At 29.8% G+C, this 26,124-nt stretch overlaps 3 protein-coding genes, 2 non-coding genes and 1 pseudogene across 7 annotated transcripts; 3 read left to right on the forward strand and 3 right to left on the reverse strand.

Moving 5' to 3' along the window:
• Positions 1-1,501: 1,501 nt before the first annotated feature.
• Positions 1,502-3,476, forward strand: LOC110634410 (uncharacterized). Of its 3 annotated transcripts, XM_058138151.1 has the most exons (3): positions 1,509-1,720; positions 1,825-2,033; positions 2,895-3,476. In XM_058138151.1, exon 3 carries the CDS (start codon positions 2,914-2,916, stop codon positions 3,232-3,234), a length of 321 nt encoding a protein of 106 aa, XP_057994134.1. In that variant the 5' UTR covers positions 1,509-1,720; positions 1,825-2,033; positions 2,895-2,913; the 3' UTR covers positions 3,235-3,476. The 3 variants fall into 3 exon arrangements, with proteins under 3 accessions (XP_021639087.1, XP_057994134.1, XP_021639086.1); XM_021783395.2 differs by lacking the exon at positions 1,825-2,033 and having other exon boundaries at positions 1,502-1,720; XM_021783394.2 differs by lacking the exons at positions 1,509-1,720; positions 1,825-2,033 and adding an exon at positions 2,043-2,284.
• Positions 3,477-5,650: 2,174 nt separating this feature from the next.
• On the reverse strand, positions 5,651-7,193 carry LOC110634393 (UPF0481 protein At3g47200). Its single transcript, XM_021783367.2, has one exon. It carries the CDS (start codon positions 7,013-7,015, stop codon positions 5,741-5,743), a length of 1,275 nt encoding a protein of 424 aa, XP_021639059.2. The 5' UTR covers positions 7,016-7,193; the 3' UTR covers positions 5,651-5,740.
• A 435-nt stretch (positions 7,194-7,628) lies between these two features.
• Positions 7,629-7,701, forward strand: TRNAR-ACG (transfer RNA arginine (anticodon ACG)). Its single transcript has one exon. It is a non-coding gene; the product is annotated as a tRNA-Arg (tRNA).
• Positions 7,702-8,188: 487 nt separating this feature from the next.
• LOC110634389 (uncharacterized) lies at positions 8,189-12,997 on the reverse strand (annotated as a pseudogene).
• A 172-nt stretch (positions 12,998-13,169) lies between these two features.
• TRNAE-UUC (transfer RNA glutamic acid (anticodon UUC)) lies at positions 13,170-13,241 on the reverse strand. Its single transcript has one exon. It is a non-coding gene; the product is annotated as a tRNA-Glu (tRNA).
• Positions 13,242-14,345: 1,104 nt separating this feature from the next.
• Positions 14,346-25,067, forward strand: LOC110634388 (receptor like protein 27-like). Its single transcript, XM_058138417.1, has 3 exons — positions 14,346-14,614; positions 21,517-22,547; positions 23,764-25,067. The coding sequence occupies exons 1-3, from the start codon at positions 14,346-14,348 to the stop codon at positions 25,065-25,067; spliced, it is 2,604 nt and encodes an 867-aa protein (XP_057994400.1).
• Positions 25,068-26,124: the final 1,057 nt, after the last annotated feature.

Consider the following 26,124-nt stretch of genomic DNA (forward strand, 5'->3'; position numbering starts at 1 on the left):
GAGGAGTTAACCCAAAATCATTTAGAGTGGAGAAAGCGAATTCATATAGTCGACCCCAAATTTTTTGTATAAAGGTTTAGTTGAGTTAAGTTGAGTTGAGCTAATTTATAATATTTTATTATAATTTATATGTCCATATACATATTATCACTCAAAGTAACTATAATAAAATAATATATAATATTCATAATTCTCCCCATTATTTTGTAATATAGATTTTAAAATTATAAAATAAAAAACAAAATAGAATTCAAGTGAACATTTTTATAATTAAAGGGGATTATATATTTTTTTTATATTTTTAACTTACATTTTGAGCAATTTAAGGAAAAAAAAATTGCACGTTGAGTAGTATTAGAATTATAATTTTAGTAAAACTAAGATTATATAGATATAGTTTGATTGGAAATGGGAAAAAAATTATCCCTTTTTATTTATAAATTTTAAGATTATATGGTTAATATTTTTTTGGTACGATATGTGGTTTGAAATTGGACTCTCAGGTTGTTACAAAGGTGTCATGGCCATTGGGTTATGCTGATGTGGGTACCGTATTTTAATTTTTGACAGTTAGAGATATACCATGCTAAATTTCGAAGTGTGTTTATTTCATAAAATTATTTATATTAATATTTTAATATATTTATTTTCACATATTTGATGATGAAATCAGCATACTATCTCGATCCCCAGTCCCCATTAACGCTGTTACTGTTGGTTACTTAATCATAAAATGCTAATGGCGAGAAAGTTTAATAATTGAATTGCAACGAAAATTTATTCAATTCTTAAAATGTAAAGGCGTAAAAAATACAAAGATGTTAAAATATATTTTTTTCTAAATAATATATACATAGTAGTATTATAAATTATTATAAAAATATCATTAAAAGTAATAAATTACAAAATTTATATATACCATTACATACTTACCGATAATTTTTATTAACAATTTATTTTAAATTTTTAATAACATAAAAGACATGATGCTAATGTTAGATTTATTATAGTAATATAATTTTTTTTATAACAAGTGAAATTGAAAATTGGATATTATAAATTAAATCTCATAGATTTGAACTTGTTTTTACTATTTTAATATTATTTTTTTTTATCAATAGCTAAAATGTATTAAATCATACTAAATAAGCAAAAATCAATTTTTATATATATGTTTTTAATAATTATTTTAGATATATTATATAATTTTAATGCAGTTATGTATTTATATGTAATTAAGCATGTAATATATTTATAATATATACATTTATATTGATTTATGTATTTATCTTAATATTTTATTTTATTTATTTAATTTTATATATATACATCGCACATGTTTTAAAGATTAATAATTAATTAAAAATATTTAAATATTTATTTAAAAAAATAAAAAATTAATGTAACTTATTATTAAAGACAGTTACTCACAGTTTTCACTCTACTAATCTCTCAATTAAAAAAAAAATAAAAGCATAACTATTTTTAAAAAATCTCTGCCTTTTTTAAACCTATAAATTCTTCTGTTTCTAATCGATCCCTAACACAAATTTCCTCCCTTTTTTCTTCCCTCGCAGCCCACCTCTCCTCCTCCTCCGTCTCTCTTCTCACATTCCTCTCGCCTCCTCCATCGACCCCGAGACCTCTGTCAGCCTCGGCAACTTCTCTTTCCTCTGACACAACGGGCCGCAACACCTTCCTCTCCACTCTCATATTCCTGGTGCCTCCTCCCTCCATTTTTAGGCCTAGGGTTTCGGTTTTCTTATTTTTTTCCCATTTTATGTTTTGCATCTCTGCTTGTTTGGGTTTGTGTCATTTCTTCAGCACAGGTTACAGTTCTCTTCATTTTTTCTCTTAAACCACTGATCAATCATTATCCTACCCTCCACCCCTATAACTCATTACATGCATAATGAGAAATTTCAACAGTAGCATCTAAATTTTGGTTTGCGAGTTCAATTGAGAAGAGAGCATTTCCTGGTGCTTCCTTCATCTCGTGGTTGATTGAAATTGGAGAAGGAAGCTGAACACGGGTATGTGAATATACCGAATACCTATAGTATTTCAAATGTTGGTGAATGTAGAGTGTTTGGATTTTTGTGAAATTAGGAGGAATTCTTAACTTTTCTTCTGCTACCTAAGAGGAATATTTTCTCTTTTTGTCTCTCTCTTCCAATTTTTATGTCTTGCCAAACATGCTCACTCGTCATCTTTGCTACCTGAGAAAACGTCACATCCATAGCTACTTCACTGTTCACAAGCGTCGAGTCTTAGTGTTGTGAAGGTAATTTAAGAAATGAATTGTGCATTATAGAGGAAGCTTGGATGATCTGATTGAAAGATGTCTATTATAATTAGCTTAGTGTTCTTTTTTATAATTAAAATCGAAATTCAATTAAGTCTGCTAGTTAGAAGATGCTATGCTTATTGGAGATCTTTTGAGTTTACTAGCGAATAATTGTGCTTTAGAGTAGTTTCAATTGCACAGTGGCTGTATTAGGCTCCAATTTGAGGGGCACCAAGCAGTGTGAACTGTGAAGTCATTTAGTTGGACTGTTGGGTTGAACTAGTTGGATCCTCTCATTCAGTCATTATATTCCAAGTTCCCTGTTTCTTGTGCTGCCTCATGCCAACGGCCAACCTAAACCTTGCCATTTTGTTACCCTATTTTCTTCAATCATATTAAATTCAGAGTTTTCAAACCAATCTCATTTAACCCTCTCTCATGATATGGTCATCAGCCCATCACAAACTGTGACCTTCCTTGCTGTACTTGTTGCAAACAATTTGCTGACACCACCACATCAGTGACATTTAGATTGATAATTTTGCTATTATGTGTTATGTGTAAGCTCGGTTTGATTTTTGATTCTTGGTTTTCTGAATTTTTTCAGTGGAAAAGCATAGAAAGAAATGTCTAGTCAGCAGCAGGAAAGAGAAAAGGATGTGCAAAGCACAAATCCCCATGGTTTGAGAGAAATGGTAGAAGAACAGTACAAAAAAATCAGAGAGAATGCAGAAACTTATCCATATGTATGGGCATCATATATTGTAGTATACGGTGGTTTTGCCTTGTGGACTACCTATAGGTGGAGAAAACTTCGAAAGACTGAGGACAGAGTACGAGCTCTTCAAGAAAGACTCCGCAAACTTGTTGATTCTCAGGACTCTGCAACTTCATCAACTCTTGAAAAGGCTCCTCCTTCTATTGATAAATCCAAATGCCCCAAATAGCTCATCTGTCCTTGCCATTTCCTCTAAGAAACAAGTGTCTTAAAGTCTGAATGTAAATCTCCTCTCCCAAATAGCTCATCTACTTCAATATTTTCCTTTCAGATACTAGAGAAGTGTTCAAGCTGTTATCAAATTTACAGCTTTTGGCCCTTCATGCGGTAGAGCAAAATCTGTAGTTAACTAGATTAGTGAGTTATTTAGGTTTTATTGTTTCAGTTATTGATGGCATTGTGATTTCTATTTTTATTTTTTGCAAAATTTTCTTTTTGTTACTCACCTTTGATGATGTGCAATGAATGGCTCCAGATGGGCCAACGTGGTATCTGATGTGTGTAAGCTTAAAAGCTTGTAGATGTAAAGGAGACTGTTGTTAATGGCATTAAAAACAAAGACCATTTTGCAGGGTGTAAAAAGTAATTTGAATTTGAAAATATATTTTATAGAAATAATTTTTTAAGAAAATATTTTCTATAAATATGTTTTTTAATATATGTATATAAATAAATATGTTTACATTTTAATAAGATTATTAAAATATTTTAAATTTTACAAAACAAACAAAATTTTTATTTTTTTTTATTTTATTGAGGCATTTACTTTGACAGAGTATTATTAGTAAATCTCATAATAATTCATGTTAGTGTAATTTTATAGTTGAAATTTATTTATTTTTTAAAATATTTTCACAATAAAATAACTATATTATATGTCAAATTATTTGATTGATTTCAAATAAAGGTATTCAGATAATAATGCCTTTTATCAAACTATTTAACTGTAAAATTTTAATTTCACTTCAAAATTAAAATTGATTAAGTGATTTTTGAGATTTTTTTTTGTTAAGCCAAATATTATAATGGAAATGAACCATTTCTATTCCGGTTTTTAGGTGCCTTTTCTTTTAACTAAATGGTTAAGTAGAAATATCTTTATTATGTCTTTCATTAAATTTTTTTTTTTCCGATAGATACATGGAGAGGGGATCGAGGGTATGTGACTTCAAGTTCATTGTGCGATCAAAGCCAGACAGGCGTCTTTCATTAATTGTTCAATAATTAGTTTGCTGATCATGGTATTTAAGATAAAAATCATTTCAACTAGAACCACTTCAAATTTGAACTCTTAAGTCTTATAAATAAAGTTCACTTGCAACTAGATACCATTAATTCAGTTGCTTGTTGATGATTATCAAATTACTAATTTTATTGTAGTATCTGTTGTTAAATTTTAATCGTGCTTCAAAACAATGGCGGGACTAGGGAGCCAACAGGTGCCACTATCCCCTCTAGCCAAAAAAAAAAAAAAAAAATTAAGAGCTTTTTAGATTTATTTTTTTGGTGTATTCATTTTGTCCCCCTAACTAGATTAATATTGCACTTTTAGTACAACCCAATTTTTATTTTTTTGTTTTTCTTAAATCTAATTTTTGTCATAATCATAATTTAGCACATTTCATAATTCAAACTCTTAATTAAATAAATATTTTAGTACATCAAAATAATAAATCATAATTACTTATATATATAGTCTATAAGCTCAAGATCATAAGATTGAGGACTCAAAACTCACATTTCCTTCTTATCCATTATTTATTATTGTTCTCTATTTTTTTTTTCATTTTATTTCATAATTGAAATTGATAATTTCATTTATAGGCTTTTTATTAACTTTGATATTTAATATAGATGGACGCAAATTTTAGTCAAAATTTTTATTAAGTTATAACAACTTATATTTTATTTTGAAAATTTTATTCATGCGTAAATTGTAGACTTATAAAATAATTATTTTATAGTTTAAACGGTAAACTAATAAAAATTAAGTTAATAAAATTAAAAAGTTAATATCACAAATAAAAATGAAATTACTGATGTGTATTTAAAAAAAAAATCGCAAAATTTATAAGCTGTTTTCTTAATTTCAATTGAAAGTAATTACTATTTTTTTTAAGAGAGTAAAATTATAAAATCTTCACCCCACCCTCTAATATCAATTTCTGATTCCGTCGCTGTTTTAAAATAAAATTTGAGTAACAGGGTTGAGGTGAGATTACCAAATCCCATTCCAAGGAAAATTTGATTTCTATTTTTGAGATTTTTTTTTCCTTTGACCAAACATTAGGGATGGAGATGAGTTTATCATATAAATTACATTAGCAACCGATAAATCTATTATAACTTATAAATTGGTTGTCATGATAAGTTAGGACAATAAAAACAATTAATTTAGTTTCAAATTGAAAAAATCAAATAAATATAAAAATTGAACGAAAATGGATGTAGATAAGAATTCAATAAAAAATATATATATAATTTACCTAGTTAGTCATCTTTCCATATTGATCTTGTTATGAAATTTCACTCCCAATTTGAATTAAATTAATAGCCTCTAATCTAAGGGACTCATCTTGTAATTACGAAAATATGTTTGCAAATCATCAATAGAAGAAAAAGTTGCACAGAAGGGGAAATTTTGCCTAAAAAAATTACAGAACAAAATGCAGAACCTAAACTTGCAGTAGAGAACACACAGTCTGTATAACAGTAAGAAAGAGGAGAATAGCAGCTGCAACAACAGAGATGCCAACCCATGGAGTATTGAAATAATTTTGTTTCAAGTTTGCCTTCCATTTATGCCAAGGGGCTCTGCAGTGCACATTCAGATCTTCAATCACAGCAGAGAAGCAGTATCTATCAGGGAAGACAATATTCTCTTTTTCAACTTCGCGGAAAAGAGCTGCTAAGGCTTCATTACTCCGTAGCCAATTTTCTATGATCCCATTTTGAGATAGTAATTCCACATCATTGGCAGAATTCACAAGCATAGCCATCATGGCAATATAGTCACCTACATAATTGTCCAAGCAATGGCATTGCTCGAAAGCTTGGAGATTTCGCAGTAAAATTTCTGTTTGATCCACTATTCGAAATCGTGGGATTTCCAAAATTCCATTCTTGAATTTTATGTCAAGTACGTTCTTGCTTGAACTCAACTGAAATTTGACTCCAGCTTGGTAGAGCTCTGTTGTGCTCGGCACCACTAGCATTCTCAGCTCCTTATGAGGCTGCAACTCTGATGGCTGCTGACAGATTCTCAGAAAATCAAGAATATGCTCTATTTTGAAAGAACTGTGTCTCTCCAAAACGTCCGCCTTCACCCATGAATCCCATCCGTCTCTGAAGAATTCGTAGACAAGCTTTACAATAGAAACTCCCTCCAGACGCGTAGGTATATTAGACAGCATAAACAGGTCTTCAAGAATGAAGAAAGGAATCTGATTTTCAAGCAAAATTAAGTCGAATCTTATATCAAGAATCAACCATGGTTTGTTGTATATTCGATCATTCCTAATCCTATTCCTCAAGTCTCCAAAACAATGCTTTAGAAAGAGCATGATGATGAAGCTGGCATCTAGCAACATCATCTTCACAAAATCATTACTGCTAAGTTGGATGGTTTCTGCATAACAATTGCGCAATCTTATCTCACATTGCTGAAAAATTTGAATGCAATCCTCCAGGCTTACCCCGCTCAAACGAAGGAAATCCTGCAGGTACCTGTTCTTATGCTCTTCCATTGCTTGTAGCTCTTTTCCGCCATGGTGGAGAGGGCCAATAGAGAGTACTCGAGGCGTATAGGCCTTGTGATTTAATTGGCGTAGTCGGTCAGGTACTCTGTAGATACAGCACTCATCAGATAAAGGATGCAAGATTTCCAACTTTTCTCTTATGGTATTTGCTAACTCATCAATATCAAGCAGAACTTGACTACTTCTTCCCATCTTCTGCTCAACTGATCATCATCATGATCCAATTTGAGAATTTAAAAACCTGTTGGATATCAAGGCAGAGATGAGTGTGAAGGCACTGTCAGGACCCAGAGACAGGTCTATCAGAGCAGTGGCAGATGGACTTGTGCCTAGGTAGCATCTCCATCTCTTTTCTTGGACTTTCTAGTTCTTACCTCTATGCAAGTACGACCTTCCTCTTCAAAGCCTAACCATTCTCCTTTTTTTATTGTTTTTTGAGAATATATTCAAAGTCTAACAAATTGGTGATTGATAAAACAATAGATTATTATAAACCTAGCATGTCCTCAGGATATATATAACTAATATTTTCTCATATTAAGGATTATTTCCTTTTCTTAGGTTCTTTCAACCTATTGTTTAAATACATGTTTGATATCTTTTTCTTTTCCTCATCTTATTAAGTTAGATAAATGGAGAAATTTTCAATAAAAAAATATACTATTAAAATATTCATTATCAAATTTACAAGCAAAAGCCAAAAAAATTAAAATATACATCCAAAAAAAATAAAATTTGAATTATGTAGGTCAACGATTTTTTATTAATTGTCTTAGTATGTATTACAGAGGCTCAGAAGCATGAGGACTCCATGGCCCAATGGATAAGGCGCTGGTCTACGGAACCAGAGATTCTGGGTTCGATCCCCAGTGGAGTCGGGTTGAAGTTTCCTTTTTTCTGATATTTTCTGTCATCCGGTGCAGCCAAGTTCACAGCAACCGCTCTCCAAGCCCTTATAAAAGGAGAAAAGGACAGCAAAATTTATATCATGGAAAAAATAATACTCTAATGACAAGCAAAATGCGGGCTTTGCATGTTCAAATGAATTTAGTAAACAAACAAAAATTTTTTACTCATTCTTGTATATTTAAAAAAGATTTTTAATTTAATTTTATAATAAATAAAAATTTTTCAATAAATACATATACATTTATATAATTTAAATTAAACAATCATTAAAAAAAGTAACTGTTGATTAAAAAAATAATAAGCAGTCATTAAAATGGTATTAGTTTATTTACATTAAAATTTTTTATAAAAGTATGAGATTTCATATTCGGCTCTTAATTGGAATTAATTATATAATATATATATATAAAAAAACCTAAAATCCCAAGGTATGATCGCAAGAATAGCCATAAGACAGGATATGAAAGGATTAATGCTCATCATTAGTATGTTACCGATATGGTGTTGTATACAAAGTTGAAACATCTTGAATACCTTGCTCTTTGTAAATAAAGTGCGCGCAACGAGGGTTGCCTGGATTAACAAGAGAAGCCACGAAGTTGTGTCCTTGCCAGAAAGTACAAAGCTTATGACTATGTCTTTCAAGAACTTGATCTTGTGTTATTTATTTTGAAATTCCACACCTGAACTCAAGAACAAGAATATTGATAACAAATCTTGATTTTTGCCTACCCTTTCACTGCTATTCTGTTCTACTTGCTTCCAAAGCAAACTCATTGATCTTTTCAATGGCTTCTTTGAATCGCTTCTCTGATAAAATATTGAACAATCTCTTGAGCTTTCGGACTGATGGAAATGGAGACGAGAATCTTGAAAAGCAGACCTCTACAGCATCATCAAAATCTTCAACAAAAGGCAAATTTGACATGGATTGAGGGTCTACTACAAATGCAACTTTGCCTATGGTACTGAAAGTAAACTTTTCCAACACTTGTTGAAGATCAAAAACCGAGTTCTCATCACATGCCTTGGATGGATTCGGCAAGATGGTGTTGGCCATTTCAGATTTGACTACATCTGACATCAAATGTTTGAGAGATTTGGCGTTGAATGTCATGGCTAGCAGTGAATATCCTGCTAGAAGTGAATACGGCAGAAGTGAATATCCTAGTGAATTCTTCTCACTTGAATACGGCAGGCAGCAGATATCATGTTCAGAAGAGTATCATGTCATGAGGACAATCAGACGTGCCAGCAATTCCAGCTAGAAGTGATGACAATGTTACACACCTTAAAAATCAAGAGAGTGTCGAAACACGCATTGCAATCATCATTGCACATCATGCGATCCTGGGGAAAGCCCATCATAAAACAGTGATGTCTCTAGCAGAAACAGAATTGCTGTCACATACCATAAGCTTATCCTGAACAATCTCAGTCTAAGCCACAGCCACTTCCCAGTAAACAAAATGATGAAAGCTGCAAGGATAACATTTATGCCCATTAAGCAGCAGATAAAGGAATTTCATAAAACTTAAAAAAAAATCTAGTTCACAAGCTCAGCCACTGAATTAATCCAAATGTCAATTGTCATGCATTAAAAAAAAAAAAAAAAAACAGAATTTCTGAATTAGTTTTGAATTGCAAAATTCTCTGACGAGGCCATTCAATCAATCTTTCTAAAATGAACTCTAAATTCAAATTGAAACACCATATACCAGGTAAATTAGGTTGTAGGATCAGCTGTTTGCCATATGATGACTGAACCATTATTTTATATTCCCATTCCACCATGATTGGTGTCACTTATCCACCTTGAATATTTGAAGATAACTTGAGCAACATATCTGAGGCATTCATCCCTTGTGTGGTAAAATAATTCAATAACCATAGAACTGCAGAATGGTTAATTGTAATCCCAGCAGAGACATCACCATTCTTGTTGTTAAGTTTCTCTGAAAATTTCACCAAACTGTCAAGTAGCATTGAGGGATTGGACACAATCCATGTAGCCAAAGCTGTTGCAGCAAAGTCCTGGAAAACATTATCAGGCAGTATCATGATTTTCCCAACAAGCTCAGGTGTGGGTGCACAACTACTGCACAACATAAGAAGGCCTGCAACTGCAATGGCACTAATATTAGCATGCAGATCACCCCAAGAAAGAAATTGCAAAATTATCTTCTCCACCCGAACCTTGGAAACGGCAAGCTCTGATCTAATCAAGCCCCAAAACTTATGCTGCCCTAAAGAATCCAACTAAGTGAATTCTTTACTAAGCCAAAAATGATTTCAGTGTTCTCCCCAAAAATACAGAATTTCTTCAATCCAATTTCAAACTGTATATCAACAAGATCAGCATGATCCAACTGACTCACAAGTAACCTTATAATTTCTTCCTCACCAGTGCATAGATCAGCAAAGTAATGGAAGATGCTGCAGAATAAGAACTTTGAGTTTTTCCTTTCCCACGCTAAACATGAAACTATGTCACATGACTCACATATAAGGAGCTTTGACAAAGATATATCATCTAATTTGTGTAAGACAGTTCTAGAGCACTCACAGATAACATTTGTAAGCGGCAAAAGCATTTCCCACCAACTTGGTAATAAACTTATCCATTCCAGAAGTAGGAACAGTGTCTTCATGAGAATGTTCTATTCTTCCATTAAGCAAAGAAAACTAACTATCCATCAATATGGAACTTCAATAATGGGTGTCTGACTTACATAACAAAGTTGTTGTCGACTACTGCATTTCCCAAGTAACCTGCTGCATGTGCTTCATAAGCTAGCCGTGATGCATAAGACAATAAGTTTTCTCCTACAGGAACATCATTCTTTGACCAGAATAAAAGCATTCCTTGCATCCTCTGATGCTGTGACAATGCAAAAGCACGAGTGATTAAGGCTGTGGCAGAACTAAGTTCATATCTAGAACAAGGAGCACTAGGACTGTTATCAAGTGGGGGAAATAATTTACAGTCAATTTGATTCAAATTGACCTGCTATTCTTGAACATAACACTTCAGGAGAAATTGAAACAAGTGCTGGTGCTTGATCATTCAAATTCACAAGTGACAGAAGTATTGCTTCCAAAATCTGAAGCCCCAGCGCATATTACTTCTTTATAGCATCTGCAAGGTTTTGTAACAAATTCTCGATAGCATCAACTTGACTTTCACTGGTGCTAATGGATGGGCAAGAAGTAGTAACTGAGCTGTCTGAAAAAGTAAAAGAAATATTAGCAGGTTCAGTGCTAAGTCTAACTTACACCTCATCTGCAGGTTGTTCTTGTTCTAGAGTTGGTGTTGGACTTTTCAGACAGGACAGATTTTGCAAACTCAATGGTAATACAGGGTAATGAGGAAGATGGGCAGGCTGTAATTTGTTAAGGGCATCCACTTTCAAACTTGACAATAACCTCCCAAGTCTCTCTTTCAGGAAAGGAGAAAGTGCATCACATGATGTCAAAACATCCAGCGAGCGAACCACTCCTTTTTGAACAAGTGAATTGAAAGCTGATGATAGACCCCTAACAATTACATGTGTACGATCCACATCATAGTTTTCCACAAGAAGCCAAAAAAAATTCAAGCGAGGGTGAGTCATTTCAATATATTTGGGTATTGAACATATCATTAATAGCATTCCTGGCACAATATTCATTATATTATCAATTCTTTCATCAAAGAAAAGCCAGTCATAAAATAAGGCCAACTTCACATTGGCTTGAACATAATTTTTTCCACAAGTTTTCAGTAACCATCCTATAACAGTCCATCTTGGTATGATGTCTGACTGGACAGTTTCGTTGGATGGATGGAAAGCACAGCATATAAATCTAACAATGTCCACTATGCGAGTCTCTTTCTCTGGTCCGAAAAGAAACTTCTTGGCAAACCATAATTGGTACCGCTTTTGACACCCAAACTTCACATGTATAAGCAAAAACCTCAACTGGGTTTCCATGTCAAGTGTTATCCGAAGAAAAAAAATACCGACTCGATGTCATGGAGCAGTACAGTTGAGAAACATCTGAAAACCCTGCAGTCCTAAACTCACCTCGGATCGGTGCCAAATCCTTCCATATAGCTCGAAACTCAGGGACATGAACCAAATCTGGCAGTAATCTAATAAGGTCCCTCCCAATCTTCATACACAAATGAAATTGCTCTCTCTACATTTTGACACAAAACTCAATCTCTAGTAGTTTCAGAGACTCTAGCTTCACGTTGCTTGATAACCTACAATGATCAGTTAACAACCTAAGATATGCATACAGTACACTAGTCAAAACCAACTCCTCTTCTTCTAGTAAACAAACCCATTTACTCAGGAAAAGGCTCACCAACTCAAAACACAACCGCAAATTCCTATCACTAAAATCCCCACCAATAATTTGCCTCAACAAGGACACCAACAAGCCATCAAAACCAACTGCTAAAACACCAACCATTTCTTTAACAACCCAAATCAACTGATCCTTTACTGAATCAACAAGCTTAGCATATGAATCATTAATGATTTTGACCATCAAATGAACAAAAATGCATACCCATCAGTAACAATGGCACGTAGATGCTTAACATGGGTTTTGGCCAGCTGGGGTTCAGTCAAAAGCCCGTAAAGAATGGCACGTTTAAGCTGTAAGTATTCTTGAACGCTTGGGATGGCCAGGGAAAAGAAGGGTCTTAGTTTAGGTTTAAGCTCCTCAAAAGCTTGCCTTAGAGAGACTTCCAACTAGTTTTTGGCCTCGTGCATACCAATTTTAAGTAGCTTTGACGCCATTATGAGTTCCTCCAACGCGATAACGTGAAATAACAGAGAATTGAAATTGGCATTCAGAATGGAAAGGGAAAGACCAAGTCAGAAACTTGTTGAGGCTTAATTGTTGGCAGTGGAAAAGGGTTTCAAAAAAGTGAAAGATTTTGAAATCAAATTTGTATTAAGCAATCAACAGTAAGGATTTTCCTTCTCCTTTTGTTTCCTTTAACCTAGGACTTTCACTCAGAGAACTGAAAGCACTGCTCTTTCTTCCACGTTGCTCTCTGTTTCATAAAATCATAATGAGAGTCGTAGAGTTATGTAAACGCTAAACTGACATCTGCGACGAAAGAAAAAAGAAACTCGTCCCACCTAGAGAAAGGAGGTTTACGCCCTACGGTGAGCTTCTGCGCAATCAATGATGGCGCGGTGAAGAAGAATAAACGGCAATATCAGCTATTAAACGTCGTCGACTCATTTGTTTTGCGTGCCCTAGGTAGGTGATTCCGTGATTCGATTTTAATTTCGGTACAATGGGGTACTTTCCTAATTGGGCCGAGTTACTCCCAAATTCGTATGGTTCGGTTTGAAATTGCCACCCTGCTCTAACCCAGTAAAATTCGACCAATTTACAATTTTAATGGACAACAGATATAAAAATTAAAAAATTCCGTTGCCGGGAATCGAACCCGGGTCTCCTGGGTGAAAGCCAGATATCCTAACCGCTGGACGACAACGGAATCGACGGTGTCAGATTTCAATTGAAATAAAAATAGTAGAAACAAGTTGGCCAACACGGACCATCATCCTTCGAATTACTTAACAGTGGATCGCAACTTAGCTAAGGGATCCAGTAGGTAAAATCATGTGAGTAAAGTTCAATCAGATTGAAAATTGGCAAAATGGGCTTTTAATGGTAGGTGCTCTAAGTTGTAAGAGATCTCATCATCACAGCATATTGTGCAGCACTAGCTTTCTTTTAATGAACGACTCTTATTTCCGCCCACTTCTATTATAATTTTCACTTCTTTGGGCACTTTGAGATCAAATATATCGAATTAACGATTCCACAGAAATATCTACAAAAATTGGAAAATCACTCGACAAGACTTCTTAAAAATGCTATAAGTGAAGGAGAAATATTCTTGGACGTATCATTGCATTTCCATAAATTTACTAAATTCGAACTTGAGTGCTTGCTGCAATTTTATAGTTTCCCCCAAAGTATTTTCCAAAAATTTTCCAAAATATTTGTACAAAAAATTTTCCATAAATATACTTCTTCTTGCTATTATGTATTCACTGGATTAATCACTCCCTAGTCTCTTAGAATAGCTTGGACAAGGAATGTAGTCATTCCAAGACCTATTGTTAATCATTCAGCCAACATCTCATTGGCACTACTCATAAAAAAATATAGAGAACTGGTCCTACAAGTATGGGTCATCCACATTGAGTCTTTCCTTTCCTTCACTTCTATGGTACATGCATTTATTCATATTTTGTGAAGTCAAGTGATCCACTATTCCACTTGATCAATATTTACTAGTTTTGGTCTTCCACCTGCCATGGCTAAACCGGTAGGGAATACCACTAGTCGACCGCTATTTCCAAAACTCAAATTATTATATCACAATCTATTTACTTTACAAACATCAAAGCGATGAACTAAGACAAACTCAAATTTTTATATCACTCGTTGTATGTATATCAACGAGTGATAAACTGAAGTTAATCAGACAATATGGTTTCATTCTCGTCATCCTGGTTTCTCTTCTGCTACTTAAACTTGCTTTTCCTTGACCTCAATATTCCTCACTTTTGCCCCTTCTGCCGTTTCTTCTATGCAACATTCATTATGCCACGCTGATGAGAGCTACAAATTGATGCCATTCAAGGAGAGTGTTACCATTCGTACAAATGCTTCATATGATCCTATTGCTTATCCAAAGGTTGAATCCTGGAAGCTCCGAGAAGGACATGTTGACTGCTGCTTCTGGGATGGTGTCCATTGTGATAAGCGCAGTGGTCATGTGATTGGCCTTGATCTCAGCAGTAGTTTTCTCTATGGTTCCATCCACGAAATTCCCTCATCTATGGGGAATCTTACAAGGTTGGAATCTTTAGATCTTTCTCAAACGATCTCTCAGGAAGGATTCCTCAGCAATTAATGCTACTTACTTTCCTTGCTGTTTTCATTGTGTCCTGCAACCATCTTACAGGTCCTACCCCTCGAGGGAAGCAATTTAATAAATTTGAAAACAACTCTTACGGGAACGATTCAGGATTGTTTGGGGATCCTTTGTGACTTTGTCAAGGAAATGTGAAAATCCAGAGGCATTAATAAAAATTATTTATTTTTATAAATAAAAAAATCTTACTCCCTCCATCCCATTTTAATAGAATTTTAAAGTTTTTGCATAAAGATTAAGAAAATAATTGAATAGTATATTTTTATAAAAAAATATTAATAATTGATTAAAGCATCCTCATAGTATTATTTGAATGCAAGAGCCAATAAGGTGTTAAAAAAAGAAAAATACATTGAAAATAATAATAAATAAAGATAAAGTTGAAAAAATAATAATTAATATTTTCTTGATTATTTAAAATAGCAAATAAAGTGGAATAAAAAATGTTTTCTAAATCATCCATTACAATAGGACGAAAAAAGTAATTTTTTAAATTTGTAAACTCATATAAACTTAGATCATATTTGGTATGACGTAATTAAAATTGTAATGTAATCGTAATTATATTATATATTTGATTACGTTATTTGTTAATATAAAAAAAATTTGATATAATGAAATATCAATTACACAATATAATTAATTATGTTTAAAGTAATATAATAATCATTATATGTAAAAATATATATAGTCATAATTATTTATTTTTATTTATTATTAACACTACCACCACCATCACTACCATCTAATATCATTGCTACTACTATCACTACTATCTGACTACTGCTATCATTATTTTACTGTTGTCACCTCTACCACCACCATTACCTCACCTTGTCACTGGCACTGCCACTACCAGCTAACCATAGTTATTATCACTACCATTACTATTTAGCCATCAATATCACTCAATCATTAATCACCATAATTACTACTATTTATTATTAACACTACAAATAAATTAAATATTAAAATTAAATTATCATTACATTACAGTATTTATATTTTTATTTTATAATTAAATATAAAAATATAAAAACACTTACATTATAATATAATTTTAATTATATTATATAATTAATTATATTACATTATATTATACCTTACCAAATATAACCCTAATTCTCGCACTCAAATATTACTAAGGGGGTGTTTGGTTTACCTGTTGGGTACAGCTGATAGCTGATAGACATCCAAACAGATAAATTGTGGTGTTTGGTAAATTTAAAAAAATAGAGCTGATAGCTGATGGGCAACTGATATGATACCCATCAGCTGCAGTTTTTATCAGCTCTATTTTTAGAGCTGTTTCTGATCAGCTGATAGCTGATCAGATTTTATTTTTTATTTTGACCATATTATCCTTTTTTTATTTAACTTAAAAATTAATATTATTAATATTTTTATTTTTTTATTTATAATTTTAATATTTTAATTAATGTATTTCAACTTTGTTAAAATATTTTTTATTAATAATATAAAATATAAAATATTTATTTATATCCAAAAACTTAAAATTAATTATAAATTTTTCTATTAACAATAATAATTATTTTATTATTTTATCTATATTTTTAAAATTATTTTATTATCTTAAAAAAATAATTATTTTCTTATTTCAATAATAAAATAAATGATATAATATAAAAGATTAATAATTATATATTTATTTAAATAATATAATATATTAATTTAATAATTATATATTTAATTTAATAATAAAATAAATAATATAATGTAATAAATTTATAATTTTATATTTATTTAAATAATAAAATAAATTATATGATATATACCCTTATTAGTCATTTCACATATTAACAGTAACAGCTAAATATAATTTTACCAAACACTTAATATAAAACAGCTATCATCAGCTATCGCTATCGGTATCACCAATGATACTTGTTATCGCCAATTATCGATTGTATTCAACAGTTAATCCAAACAGGCCCTAAGTGTGCTTTGATTTACTAAATTCATTAAAGCATGGAAGGAATATATACTATGAAGTATTTATTGGCTCACATTTACTTAGTGCAGTTTTCTTAATATATATTCCTTTCATGGATTAATTAATATAATAAATCGAAATGCAATTAAATAAATACTAAGAAAACCTCCTGAAAGGAATATATAGTAAGAAACTGCATTAAACAAAAGTGAGTTTGACATTGAATTGAGATTTGGGAGCCGATTTTAATAAACGATGTGATATAATGCAGTTTTCATAGTATGTATTCCTTTCATGCATTAATTAGAAAGAAAAAAAAAATTAGTAAAGAGAAACACAATTAGTAATATAAAAAAAAAAAAATATATGAGCGTAAGAATTAAGTCTATGAATTCACTGATTTAAAAATATTAATTAAGATTTTTATTAATAAAAATTAATATTTTTTTATCAATAACAACTTTAAAATTATAAAATTATTAAGATTATAAATAAAAACTCATTTGAAAATTAATTTTTTATTAAAAAAATAAAATCCTGATAAATAAACCTCAAAAATAAAATTTTCAAAATATTAATAAAGTTAAATTCATGAGTTTTAATTTAGTAATTATATATCATTTTTAGAATTATAAAGTTTGAGCTGAGTTGTAAACATATTTTTCTATTTTTTAGAAATTTTTGAGTTTTTTTTCTTTATTTTAATTAAACTTTTTTAAATTAAAAATTAATATTATTTATTAATTATAATTTTGAAAATTTAAAGCACAACATAAAGTCAATGTATCTCACTTAAAAAACCACTTTATATAAATTTGATTAAATTTATATGCTAATGAATGCTATTATAAATTATACTTTAATTAAATGTTGCTAAAAGAAAAAAAAAAAAAGAAAAGATACATTTTCTAATAATTTTAGAAAACCTTTAAAAAATAAAATTCCAAATAATTTAACACAAAAACGCAATATAATTACGAGCCCATATTAGAGCATTACAGTTTTCAAAACTCAACAATCAAATAAAACCCAAACTCATGAGAAGACCATTTCCAGGAGAATCGCAACGGAGGGTATTTTAGGAACTCAGACGAAAATACTGCCTGGAAACTCCATTTAAGTTAGGGCTTAAGTTAGGGCTGTGCACGGTTCTTAGAGTAACCGAACCGAATCGAATAACCGTATCGAACTAACAAGAGTCATACCGAATCAATTTATTTTAATATTTTAGTTTGATTTTGATTTTTTACTAAAAACTGAACTGAAACCGTACCAAATTAGAACTGAACCAATATATGAATTTGTATATATGTTTTTCTATATTTTTTATAAATGTATTATATATTTTCATTATAATTATATATACTTATATATTTATATATATGTAAAATTATGAACTAAAAACAATCTAATATTATATTTTATTTTTTTTTTATTTTCTTAATAATTTCAATTATAAAATCATTAAATTATCTTATCATTCTTAATTATAAATATACTATCATCTTATATTAATATATATATATATATATATATATATATATATATTAATTCTTAATTATATTTGTATATTATAATTAAATATTATATGATTAATAAATAGTTAAAATGTATATTATATGATATACTATTATATTATATAATATATTTAATCTTAAATTATATATGTACCTTATATTTAAAGATTATATAATTTAGGTATAGCTAAAATATATATTATATGATATATTATGTATTAATAACTCAATTCAAAACTTAAATGCTAATTTAAGTATGACTTTTTAAGAAAATAATTACATAAAATTATTTTAAGAATCGAGAACTGAACTGAAATCGTACCGAATCGAACTGAAACTGAAGAACCAAGAATTATATCGAACTAGAATTGAAATAATGAAGAATCGAATCGAAACCGTAATAAAATTTTAAAATTCTGAATCGATTTCAGTTACTAGGTGAATCCTGAAACTGAACACCCCCAATTTAAATGACTCACTCCCTCTATTACAAGTAAACACTGAGATTAAAGTTTGAAATTGGAGCAAAATTGATAAAAAAAAAATTATTAAAATTAACAATTCGCATAAAGATTTAGTTTTCTTTAATAGTTTAACCTTCTATAATTATAGTGAACAATGAGAAGGTAGTTTTATTTATCTAATTTATGATGCTAATTTTTAATTTTTTAAAATTAATATATAATTTTATAATTATAGTAAATAATGAAAAGGTAAATAGTTGGTTGATATTTTTAAAGTCATTAGTTTTTTATAATATATGTTATGATCTCCAAGTGGCGTGGAGAAAGTTCGTAATAGTGGGCCTATAATTTAAATAACTGAAGCAAAAGTCATCAACTTGTTAATCACGGCTCGATTATAATCAATACTTACTTCCTGTGTTAATTATGATCGGGACTTCTCAATCCTTGGTATTGGTGTTTCTTATTCTTAATTTCTCTATCTACAATCAAATATATTCTTTATGATCTGACTTGCATTAATTCAATTCACTTAAATTAAAAAAAAAATTAAATAATGAACATAAATTTAAAAATTAATATTATAATATGAAATTTGTAACTTATAAAATTTAAATTGAAATTTTTATTCAAAATTATTCAAAAAAAATTTTAACTTAAATTTTGTTAACTTATAAAATCAAACATGACTGACTTGATTCGGCTGATTACACCCCTAGCCTATCCCAGTAATTACCTCATCTTCATTCGGCTTGAAGAAAATTAGCAGTAGTGGGCCTATAATTTAAAAAATTGAAGCATAAGTATCTCAACTTATCAATCATGACTTGGTCGTTAAAAAGAAAAATCATGACTGGGTGATAATCAGAACTTAATTCTGAGAAGGACCATTCATCCATTGCTGCTGCTTATTTTCTCTATCTACAAGCAAAACTGGCTGAATGTTTGTGCCGCGTATAATATATTTAAAATTTTATATTTTTATAATATAATTTTAATTTATTATACATATATATATTTTTTATTAATTGTACATTAATCATTTTTAAACGAAATATTAACAATTAAAATTTTTAATTAAAATCTTAATTTCTATTTTATTTAATTATCTCATTTTAACTTGAACTGTCAATCCCTTTAAAATTAGTTCAAACTATGATTCAAATGACATTAGTAAAAATCTATTCATTAATCTTATGAAATTAATGTATAACATCCGATTAATATATTAATAAAAAAATATATATCCATTAACTTACAAAATCAGATCCTTTTTTGTATATTTTTAATTTTAATCAAACCTTTTAATTTTATTAATTTAATCTATAAATTTCAATATTATTTTCAAATTTAACAATAGGCCAGGTGAGTTTGAAATGGATGCCGCAGTTTAAAAATATTTTAAACTTGGCCTAGATTGGTTATTTTAACTCAACTTTTTATTTTAAATTAAAAAAATTATTTTGCTAAAAATTTTGGGTCTCATTAAATTTAAAAATAAAATTTTAATCTAGTCAGCGTGCTAAATAAGCTAATTTGGATTACCTTAGTTACTAATTGGCCTGTTGCTAAATTTGAAAATAATGTTAAAATTTGATAATTAAATTGATAAAATTAAAAAATTTAACTAAAATTGAAAATATGCAAAAATATTTTTATTTTTTTAAGTCAATTGGCCGATAAAAATATATGCATATCATGAAACATACGATTATTAAAGAAAACAATATTATTATTATTTTTGATAAGCTAAAAAAATAATATAATAAATTTAATTGTAGAGGCTTTTAGATTTGACAATTAATTTATTAAAGAAAATAATCATTTAATTATAAAAATTGAGAATGAAATAATAATAATAAAGGTACTTAAAAGGATAATAAAAAAATTATATAAAAAAATTAATTACTTAACATAAAGATAATAATTACTATAATTTTAACTTTTTATATAATGCTAAATTATTATTATTAAATTATTTTTATTTAAATTTTCTTTTAAATAAAATTTTTTTTGTTTTGATAATAATTTTTAAAATAATTTGTGGTTTAGTTAATTAAAAATATCTTATTTAATAGTAATTTCTATAATTAATTCATTCAAAAAATAATTTAAACTTTAAAAATTCGGTCACACCAAATTACTTTTTAATCAGATAATACTACAAACTCATACTATTTTGAAATTTGATTTATCAGTCCAATTGATAGTTATGATTTTAATAACAATGATTTTTATTATTAAAACAATGAATTTAATTATAGGGAATTCTTGTACCATTACACGTATAATTTTAATATATATTTATTTCTTAATTTTAATATATAAAAATAAAATAATATTTTAAATTTATTATTATTTACTTTTTATTACTTTTTTATGTGGACTAAACATTTTATCTCACAATTTTTTTAATGAAAATTTTATAATATTATAAAAACAAAAGAAAATATTATTAGTAAAAATAATAAAAAAATATAGTCATAGAAGGAAAATATATATTAAAGATATTAAATAATTTCATGTTAGTTAAATTATATGATTTAAAATATAAAATTTTTTATATCCGCTTAATATGTGAAATAAATATAGTATATTCATCTTTATTCAATACTATTAATATTGTTCTAAAAAAATACTAATAATCTAAAAAACATAAATATAATGTAAAAAAATTAAAAAAAATAATTATATGTCTATACTATACAAAGTTATAGGTATATGAAATAAATATATATTAATAATGTGTATTAATAGTATTAAAGAACTAATTGGTTACTGTTAGTGCAGATTGGCAGGGATACTTTGCTGCCTATAAAAGCTAATAAACAGTCCATACTTGTTTATCCAATCCAACAGTGCTTAATTTATTAGTAAATTTAATCCAGCAGTAAGACTTCTTCTTCATCATCGTATTCATTCTTGCTTCTCTTCTGCTCCCTAAACTTGATTTTCTTACCAACATTTTCCCATGTCCATAACATTTCTGCTCTTTCCCCTAAACATAATCCACTGTGCCATGGTGATGAGAACTCCGCCTTGCTGCAATTCATCCAGAGCTTCGTTATTGATATTAACGCTTCCATAGATCCTCTTGCTGGTCCAAAGTCTGAATCATGGAAGCTCCAAGGTGATTGCTGCTCGTGGGATGGAGTCCATTGTGATAAGGTCTCTGGTCATGTGATTAGCCTTGACCTTAGTAGTAGCTGTCTCTATGGTTCCATCAACTCTAGCAATAGTCTCTTCCGTCTTATTCACCTCCGTAGTCTTAACCTCGCCGATAATTATTTTAATTACTCACAGCTTCCATCAACCTTAGGCTATCTTTCTGAGCTAACTTATCTCAATCTCTCTCACTCTTACTTTGCTGGCCAAATCCCATCAAACATCTCACAACTTTCAAAGTTGTCTGTCCTTTGGCTGAGAGAAAATGACCAGTTGATACTCAAGAAGCCAGTTTTTGAAAGCCTAATTCAAAACTTAACCAGCCTTGAAGTTTTGGGTCTTAGTTATATAGATATATCATCCACAATACCTAACATCATGGCAAATTTATCTTCTCTCAAAGTCATCCGTCTAGGTTCTTGTGGATTATATGGTGAATTTCCAACTGAGATTTTTCAACTACCTCTCCTACAAACTCTTTTTCTTGCGAATAATAATTTGAGTGGCGCGGTGGAGTTGGCCACAATTGTTAAGCCTAAAAACTTGATCAATTTGAGTTTGTCAGGAAACAACATGTCATTGCTTGATAATGTGAAGCCTAATGCCACCGTTCAGAAGTTTTCAATGTTGGGACTTGGAAACTGTAACTTATTCCAGTTTCCACTTTTCTTGCGTGATCAAGATGAGCTGTCAGTACTGGACTTGTCGAGCAACTATATCCATGACCAAATACCCCACTGGTTACGGAACACAAGTAAGGAGAAATTAATTTTCCAACAACTTTATCACAGGTTTTGAACAACTGTGAATTTATCATCCAAAATCTTAGTTAGTTTTAAGAGACTTTTTTTTCTAATTTGAATGAGAAAAATATTTTCTAAAGTAGAATTTTTATTTTAGTATTATTTTTAAATTGAATGATATTTTTTATTAAATTAGAATTGAGAATTAACACTATAAATAGAAGTATAATGAAAAAATTATTTAGTTTTTAGCTTATAAGTGGAGCTGTCTCCCATTGTAAAGAATGAGAATTTGGCTTTATCTATTGAAGAGGCACTATTGTCCATTGCAGTAGCATGGAAGGAGAGTATATAGATTTTTGTGAGGACTGAGTTGATAAATAGTATAGATTTAAGTACCAAATGATTTTTGTGAGAGTTCTTTTGAATGTAATTAGGTTGATAAATAGTATAGATTTGAGTACTAGATAATTTATTATTATTGATGGTGAAAGATAATATGTCATATAAATATATGTGGATATGGTAAATAACGTAAATATTAGTATTTTATGTGTTTAATTTTTTTTTTTATAATTTATATGCTTTCGCGATGCATAATAATTGATATCAATCTCTACCTTGACACAAAATCATTAAATCATAAGTTTCAATTGATTGTTGTGAAAACACCATAAAAAATATAAAAAAATATATAAAAATTTAATATAATACAGTATAAGTCTACCCTATTAATAAATTTACTATTTAAAAAAATAATTATACACTAACTAATTAACCATCACAAATTACACAAATTACTTGCGAAGAAAATACTCAACACATGGACATTTGTCACTGTAACTTTTAACGTGTTGCTCCCTCTCAGCACACGTTTCCACTGCCACAATTTACCATTGTCACCTATAATATGCCCTCTTAAATGGATACTAATGAATAAAGAAAACAAGTCCTACTTTGGAATTTGAATCCTTCTTCATACTTTCAAAATCATTTTTTTTTTTTCTTTCTAAATTAAGTCTATCAAAACTTTTTAATTTATTTTAAATTTTATTTTTAATTCATTTTGAACTTTAACACAATTTCGACTTTTCTTACGTGATCAAGGTGAGCTGCGGGAGCTGGACTTGTCTGGAAACCAGATCCATGGCCAAATACCCCAATGGGTATGGAACACAAGTAAGGACAAATTAGATTATGTTGATTTTTCTGACAACTGCATCACAGGTTTTGAACAAGATCCAGTTGTGCTTCAATGGACTCGAATCACATATTTAGATCTAAGTGATAACCAGTTGTCAGGATCACTTCCCATACCACCACCATCTATCAAAATTTACGCAATTCAAAATAACCCTTTGATGGGGGAGATTTCGTCAATCATCTGTCGTCTGAATTCTCTTCAAGTTCTTGATTTATCTGGCAACAACTTGAATGGCGCGCTTCCTCAGTGTTTTGGCAATTTTAGTACTTCAGTTCAACTTCTGGATCTTGGAGGCAACAATTTTCATGGCCAGATTCCTCACATTGGCACAACGGAATGCAACTTAAGGCTGCTTAATCTAAAGTTCAATAAGTTACAGGGACAAATACCAAGATCATTGGCCAATTGTGCCAAGCTTGAGTATTTGGTTTTATCAAACAATGAAATCAATGACGTTTTCCCATCATGGTTAGGATCACTCCAAGAGCTAAAGATTCTCATTCTGGGTTCTAATCAACTCTATGGTGTGTTGGGAAATCATAAATCTAATTTTGACTTTGACTTCCCAAAGTTGCACATCATTGATCTCTCTCAGAATAATTTTTCAGGGCAGCTGCCACAACAATATTTTCTCAGCTGGAATGCAATGAAGACGGTAGATGCAAATCAATATATGGTTAGAGAAATTACTATTGAACTTTCAAAAGGGAACTCAGTGAATTACACTGGTGTATACAAAATTTCATTGAAAAACAAAGGTACAAATTTGATATATTCCGCGATCCAACAATCCTTGGTGGCCATTGATCTTTCGTGCAACAAATTAGAAGGCGAAATTCCAGACGTCGTTGGGAACTTAAATGCTCTTCGTGCACTCAACTTTTCCTATAACAATCTTAGAGGTGGCATTCCATCATCTTTGGGGAATCTAACAATGCTTGAATCTTTGGATCTTTCCCAAAACAATCTGTCAGGAGAAATTCCTCAACAACTAACTCAACTTAATTTCCTTGCTGTTTTCAATGTGTCTCATAACCACCTTACAGGTCCTATACCACATGGGAAGCAATTTGACACTTTTCAAAGCAATTCATATGAAGCTAACTTGGGACTCTGTGGAAATCCAATGCCAAGGAAGTGTACAAGTTCTGAGGCACTGCCACCATTACCTTCAAAGTCTGAGGGAAATGAAGACTTGAGTTATCCATTTGAATTTGATTGGAAATGTGTTTTGATGGGATATGGAAGTGGGCTAATAATTGGACACATTTTCGCAACTAGGAAATATAAATGGCTTCTCAAGACATTCAGACTAAGAGAACCATGAATGAGAAGAGCTTGAGCTTGGGTTAGAAAGAATGCATAGAAATTTTTTTTTTTTTTTAATGTATGGGAGTTTCCATATGGTTGTTAGTAGTTTCAGTTATAATATTGTCCTTTTAATAACCTGTACTTTTTTTTTCTTCTTAAAAATGGGTGTGAATTGTAGGGTAATATACATATATATTGATGGCCTTCTTCTCTCCAATTCCATGGCTTTGGGTTCAAATTTGAACTTTCCAATCAATAGCTGATCGATCACATTAATTAGGCAAAAATTAATTTTGTTCATCTGAATTTTATTTAGGCAATATGTATAATTGCCAAATGTTTCTGAATTCTTTTTTAAGAGTAAAGAAATCCTTTTTTTTTTTTAATTAAAGAATATTCATATGATATTTATAATAATAAATATTTGCAATTGAAAATATTATAAAAAAAATTATTCTCTCATATCATTAACAATTGAGGCTCAATTCACCAAATAACTTTTTAAACATTCTATTACTAACTCAAAAATAATTAATTCAAATCATTTTTTACCATCACCGCTATCGTTAAACTAAATATTTTATCAATATAAACTGATTTATCAAAAAAAAAAAAAAAGTATAAGCCACCAATATATTACCTTTTGAGTGAAGCAACTTTTTTAATTTGTCTTTTTAAATGTGCATTTTAATCCATCGCCTTATTATATAGGTTTTTAAAATTAGAAGTTGTTTCATTTGAAAATTAACGGATTAAAATATTGTTTAAAAAAAAAAATTGGTTTACAAAGGCATGAGGAAACCCTAACATGAGACCTCATTCAAGTTCATAAATATATTAACCACCAAGAGTCCAAATGAAATTTCGAATTTTAAAAAAAAAAAATTTTCTAATTAAATAGATATTCAATCAATAATTATGATCTAAATAATAAAAATATGATAATCAATATTTAATTATTTTAATTCAAAATTAACAATTGAGAATCACTTTTAAATTAATTTATACTTTAAAAAAAAATTAAATAATTAACATTTAAGTTATAAGATCTCAAAGATTCAATATGAATGAAC

Source organism: Hevea brasiliensis, chromosome 16 (genome assembly GCF_030052815.1).
Source record: "Hevea brasiliensis isolate MT/VB/25A 57/8 chromosome 16, ASM3005281v1, whole genome shotgun sequence".
Lineage (NCBI taxonomy): Eukaryota > Viridiplantae > Streptophyta > Magnoliopsida > Malpighiales > Euphorbiaceae > Hevea > Hevea brasiliensis.

Bases quoted from the DNA above. Each gene is read 5' to 3' on its own strand.
- LOC110634410 (XM_021783395.2), top strand. From the start codon at position 2,914: ATGTCTAGTCAGCAGCAGGAAAGAGAAAAGGATGTGCAAAGCACAAAT.
- LOC110634393 (XM_021783367.2), bottom strand. From the start codon at position 7,015: ATGGGAAGAAGTAGTCAAGTTCTGCTTGATATTGATGAGTTAGCAAAT.
- LOC110634388 (XM_058138417.1), top strand. From the start codon at position 14,346: ATGCAACATTCATTATGCCACGCTGATGAGAGCTACAAATTGATGCCA. The intron at 14,615-21,516 runs GTTGGAATCTTT...AATTTAATCCAG, and splicing joins TCTATGGGGAATCTTACAAG to CAGTAAGACTTCTTCTTCAT. The intron at 22,548-23,763 runs GTAAGGAGAAAT...ACTGCATCACAG, and splicing joins CCACTGGTTACGGAACACAA to GTTTTGAACAAGATCCAGTT.